Here is a 6000-nt window from a genome sequence, read left to right on the forward strand (position 1 = left end):
CGGTCTGAAGACGACCAAAAAAACCGACGCGTAACAGGACATTATGGGAGCAGTGAACGAAAAACCAAGGGACTTAAACAATCATTGTTTACCCAAAAAAAGAGCAAAAAGCTAGAGTTAGACATACTGGAGGACAGTATTTAGTAGTGTGGCTAGTTGGGTTCATGAACTGACATGATTGCCTTCAGCGCGTGGCTTCAGCCAACAAAAGCTAACCAACAAAGCTAACTTTTACATGTAGCAAAATACACTGGTTTGCAAATAAAGTAGGTGTTAACGGGAGACTCGACTGAATTCCAGCTAAATCTTTTGGCTATGGTATTCATGAACTGAATGTGCTGCACAAAGGCTACGCCATTTTTCAGCTGACACGTTATTTGATGTATATATTCTTTTGGCACAAAACTACTCACAACATTGGCGAAAACCAATGCTTGCGTACAGAAGAATAGAGAGCTCGAGATAGATCAGTGGTCAGCGCGTGAACTAACTGACCGCAACATCCGTGGTTCGAACCTAACCTCTGCATCTCGACTGCCCCTGTCCAGGCTTGGACAACCTGGCAGTATCTCAGCCGTCGAGGTTGAATCGGGCGACATGGTAGCTAGGCACCGAAAGAATGTTACAGCTGGACGAATATTATTACAGAATAGTAGAAGGTTGATTGGAACTCGGAGAATACACAAACAAGCGGGCCTTGTGATGGGCTATCGAATAGTTTTCGGGAACCTTGTTGTTCGGAGACCAACCGTCCCCGATAACCGAACATCACATCATTTGGATGAATGTGTCACGTTCAGAAAACGGACCAAACGAAGGCATGCTCTGATTGGTCAGAATGCCAGCCAATCCGGATCGAGCATCTTTGACTCGACGCTTCTCGCCCAATCAGTGACAGCAGCACGACCTTGTGGAACACTCTGTGATTACCCTATAAATACAGATATAATGATTCTCTTTTTGTCTCCATAAAGGGCTGTGTAGAGCTACCGTGCCTTCTGATACACCATAGTGGGCGGAGCGGGAAGCCAAGGGACCGATACAGAGTTGCACTACCGTCCAGCAAGTCACAACACCTGGCTTCTTGGTTGCTCCTGTCTAAACTTCGACAGCCTGGCAGCCCTCGTGTCTTTTTTCGGTTGCATGTCAGCTATACACACGTTGAAACGTTCCCATTGATGGTCTCTATGCTGAACTCATACAAGTGGCGACTTTTCCTACTGTCCTATACGGGCGGTGAATTAAGCGATAGAAGCTGGGACGCTGTGTGTGGATGACTGGCGGAGCGAATGTGCAGATGCCAATGTTTGCCATAAACAGAAGCGGTGAGTCTACTCCATTGAAATGATGGTGAAAATCTGGTTTAGTCTGCGAATTCAGCTGTCCGATTGTGGTTTAAAAAAACAGCCTTAAGTATACAGGTGATTGGACATATGATGGAACAGTTCACCTCTTATGTCTACAAAGCGAGGCAGATGGAAAAAGCTGGTCACAGTAAACAACAAAGTCCACTGAAAAGAGGACCTTGAATGAAGAATAATAATTTAAATTCCCAGTAGGGTTAAGGGCATTGCGTTGGAGGACATTCAAAAAGGTCTTACGAGGAAAAAAACCCTCTGTGGGGGGACATTGCGTCTCCATACTTGGAAGTGTTTCACCAAATGACATTTTACCTTCACAGTGAGGTCGAATTAGTAAAGAGCTGAGGCAATGTGGTACTACCCTGAACAAAATAGACAACCAAACTATTGGATGCACACTAATCACGTCTCATACCAATCCATTTGAACTCAGATTGGAGCGGTCGACAGGAGTGGTCACATCAGGGCTTATTCCAATGACCGGGTTTGTACTCATCGTAAAGCAGGGACACATGAAGCCCATAAGAGAATCTTTTTCGCCACGTTTGCATATGCGACCGAGTTCAACACATGTCTGTAGACCTTCTTGACGTAACACACTACAGTATGGATGAGAGATCTAGTTAAGTCTCTCGTTAATCCCGAAGCAAATGTGTTTTTCGATATTTCGTATGCGTCTGAGTTCATTTTTCAACTCTGTACATCATAGATAACCGTCCGTCACGAAGAGACTGGACCTTACCGTGGTGTGGCGGTTTGTGTACCTCGGAGACCCATTGAGCTATACTGGGGGGTGTCCGCGCGACACTCGCAGAGTCTCTCATACCAGGTTGGTCAATGGTTAGAGGTCTGACGAACACAGTCTCCTGGCTCTCCAGGTTGGGGGTTGGAACATGTGGCGACTTGTTCAGTAGAAAAGGTAATGCATTTGCATTTCCCCGCCAAACACCGTTGCCTTGCGGTTAGGCTTTTGAGCCAAAGGCTTTGGTTGAGGACCCTAATCGTCCTCCTGTCTAGGTGTGGGCACTCTGGCAGTATCCCAGCCCTCGTACAGCCATGACCTACACAAGATAACCGTTTCAGGTCGACGGGACGGACCGAAGCCCATTGACCATCATGGCGACCGGTAAAAATGTAAATAAAATTAAAGGGGAACCCGTTGATTTACGGGAATCATGATTTCAACTTCATAGATATTAGGAAATCCCGAATCACCTTTACAAAAATAACTAGTGGATCAGGGTCACAAAAGCTCCATAGAATAAAGTAATCGAGTGCTTACATAGTCAAGTTCATCATCAACTTCGGGCAGAAATTCCATTTGATCTGATTTTAAACGCCCGGCACGCCGTGTTTCACCGGATTTATGCTGCAAAACAAACGGAAGCAAGTCTAACTGGCTTGACAAATAGGGTTATAAATTTGGGCTATTTAGTAAGTGAAATCGTTACCATCAACTGGGATATTTGCTGCCAATTTGATTTGGACAGTTATACATCAACAATACATATTGGCGCGTAATCGCCACCTAACTAGGGTCAGTCGCCACGAGCAGTTGTCACACGTCACGTAGACTTCTGGTCAGTACGAGGCACTGTCGGATTGCACGCAGGAATATTGCGACGTTTACCGGCAGCCATGGAACTCTGCTGTTCCACGGATCAAGCTTGAATTTGCAAAAGCTATGATTTCGAGAGATCCCAGGTCTGCCAAGTAATCTGACGGTATTAACTTCGAAAACCAAAAAGCCTTTTGAAGCTCCCATTTTCTGTGCTCTCCTAGAGCGATTCGCAGCTTGACTAGTTGTTGACAAAAAATCTAAACAGGCAACTGAGTCTGAATCGTACAGACAAGTAAGTTTTCGAGGGACAACAAGTATACCGATAGAGTTTTTCCGAAGATCTAACCAAGGCTGCATGATGCCGAACCTGACCATGCGCCCAAGTTCTAGCGTGAACAGATCAGAGGGGCTCAGTAATATAGTGGTAGAAAATAGATGGCAAAGTGTACGGAAGCATTCCAGGTGACAACAGAAGTAAAATATGGTTTCCATCAACCTAATGCTCTGCATGAACCCGAATTGCACGAAATTAGCGAAATACACTCATTTTCATGCCAATTCGATCTTGACGGGAGACTCATTTGGAACCCAGCTGAATCGTCAAAACCAAGTTAGTATGCAAATGAGTGTACTTCGCTAATTCCGAACAATTTGGGTTCAGGTGGAACATAAGGACAACGGAAACTCGAGGACTGCATCTACCTGATGAGCCCCGAGAATGGCGGGACCGGTCATCGACTGTCGGCGAGTTTTCAGCGACCTTATGAGTAGTGTATTACTTCCATAAATGTATCACGATATCTCAAATATCGCACCAACTGAAACATGAGGCATGGTGTAGTACAGTTAGTTGCTAAGAAACATCATAAACGAGAGATTCAGCTGCTCCAGGTGAGTCTCCTCTCAAAAGCAAATGGTATGTAAATGAGTGGTTTGTTTTGGACAACAAACTTCTTCCATTTCAAGGTTTCCTGTCACGTGTAAGACGGTGAGATATTTTCGGGTGGTTCGGATCAAGTGTGATTGCCATCGGTAGAAAGGCCGGGAATTACGCTGAAGTATTTAACTCGTTTTTTCAGATGGACCCGCTCCGAAGCCAATGAATAGTAGGCTATATACCGGTGAGGTAAAACTTAACTGGAAGGCAGATGTGGCTGGTCTCGGAAACACAAACCAATGAGCATTTCGCCTTGATTGGGATTCACCAGCTAAATGTGCCTGATGTCCAGACGCAACCTAACATATTGGACCTTAACAACATGCGGCCGTCGAACTCCCTCGAGCGTTCTGTATTAGGTTTGTCCAGATCCAGATAGGCGCTGCCAAAAGCAGGGACTGGCTGCTCCGTCCCCCAGCTTGTACGAATGAAGAGTCTAGCATAGCATACCCTTACCAGGAGGACAGAGTGCATCAGCATAATTCGAAACGTGACTTCTCTGGAATTGACCAAATTTTTGGATAAAGAAGGCATGGGACGGTGCATTCCAAAAACTCCCTTACGGGGGCTACCATTTTTAGGGGCGTTTAACAACACGGTTTCTTCTGTCTAGGCGCAGGTACAGCAGAACATCGCGTTGCATACACGACACACAGTAGTTATCCACCAAAAGGCGTCATGATTGAATCATCCCATTTGATTGTTCATCAGCGACAATGAGCCATTTCTGTCCAGATTTACTGGATGGATACGACTTTAGTGAACGACTAGACGGTAAATCTCTTCGACAAAGGTCTATTTCGCCCTTGGCACGGTTAGGCGTATGATCCTACGGTCTCAGAGAAATGATCTTAACGAATCTTACAACTTCAAATGGGTCCTGAAGTCAATATTTGCACCTGGCTTGGATAGCGGCACAGATCTAAGTAAAAGTTAAGCCTAACATAACTCATTTACTTCACATAGCATGAGTATAAAACAAAAACAACAACGAGGACTTACTGGCTTTCGATCTGTGAGAAGAAAGAGAGAATAACGGTTAAGATGAGCACCAATAGTATGTAGATTGGATATGCCTAAGTGAAAACACAGAACAGTGAGTATTTAGAACAGCAATATGCTTAGCTGGCTGGTTTTGGGGGTGCAGTGGGCCAAAACTATGTTCAATCCTTTTCCAGTTCAGTTGTTGGCTAGAGACGCGGCTATATATGGCTGCAAAGCGAGGTTAACATGGCTCTTCTTGCCTGTATCCATCTAGTTCATCGGAATAAGTGCTGAAGGTATGGACAGCTTTGGCTAGTAAGCCAGAGCTAGGACCTTTTCCTTTCGTGATAGGATTTTCCAAGTAGACTGGCGTGGTTGTACGACAGCGAAACACTGGTGTCGCTTCCAACGATGACGACGAATCTTTTCCTTGCTTGTTCTCGGGAACGGAAAATAGTGTAAATCATGGCTATGGAGTACTAGTAGGATGTCGAATGCATTTAAGTTGGAGGAGGGGATTCGAGATGTAAAAAATGACCGAAGAGAAACGAGACCGGCCAAAATGCTATCACGAGTTGTGTGTAACGTTCCGGGATTGGAGTCTAGGTACTCGCTAAGCTTCCCAAATTCTTCGTGGGCGAACCCAAGCTCCATAGCTTCTAAGCTATTTTCAGCGAAGGCACGGTACAGCACAAAGCCACCACCCTAAGGTTGTCTTACTCGACTAATCAGTTATCAGCAGCAAAACTATTTGAGCTAGATAGAAACAGAAATCCCAAAAACAGTTCTGCACAAGCTGACTGCAGCTTTGTGATGTTTTTTTCGCAAATAACTGAGTGGTTTTTCAGCAAAAACCCTGAACATGGACACAGTAGTCCAAGCTGAGGACTCCTCAGCCGCATCGAGCAGGACCCATGCTGGCTACTTCCAGATCAACACGCCAGGTAACCGGAAGTATCTGACAGTCACCGTAAATGGCCATCCAGTCCGTCTGCAGTTGGACACTTGGTCGGACATTACCATCATTTCGGAGAAGCTTTGGCGCACGCTCGGGCAACCTCTGATCAGACAAGCAGCTCGAACTGCAACCAGTGCCTGCGGTGGAGAGTTAAAACTTTCCGGTGAGCTCCAGTGCTGTGTATCTTTTCGAGGAACTA

At 45.5% G+C, this 6000-nt stretch overlaps 1 protein-coding gene across 1 annotated transcript in view; it reads left to right on the forward strand.

Annotated features, from left to right (window-relative positions):
- Positions 1-1273: 1273 nt before the first annotated feature.
- Positions 1274-6000, forward strand: part of T265_11085 (hypothetical protein) — a gene marked incomplete at both ends in the record, with an annotated part of 17828 nt that continues 13101 nt past the window's right edge. Inside the window, 2 exons of the mRNA XM_009177648.1 lie at positions 1274-1325; positions 5692-5964. Coding sequence (XP_009175912.1) covers positions 1274-1325; positions 5692-5964 — 325 coding nt within the window. The remainder of the gene's footprint in view (positions 1326-5691; positions 5965-6000) is intronic.

This window comes from Opisthorchis viverrini, assembly GCF_000715545.1.
Source record: "Opisthorchis viverrini unplaced genomic scaffold opera_v5_441, whole genome shotgun sequence".
NCBI classification, from domain to species: Eukaryota; Metazoa; Platyhelminthes; class Trematoda; order Opisthorchiida; family Opisthorchiidae; genus Opisthorchis; species Opisthorchis viverrini.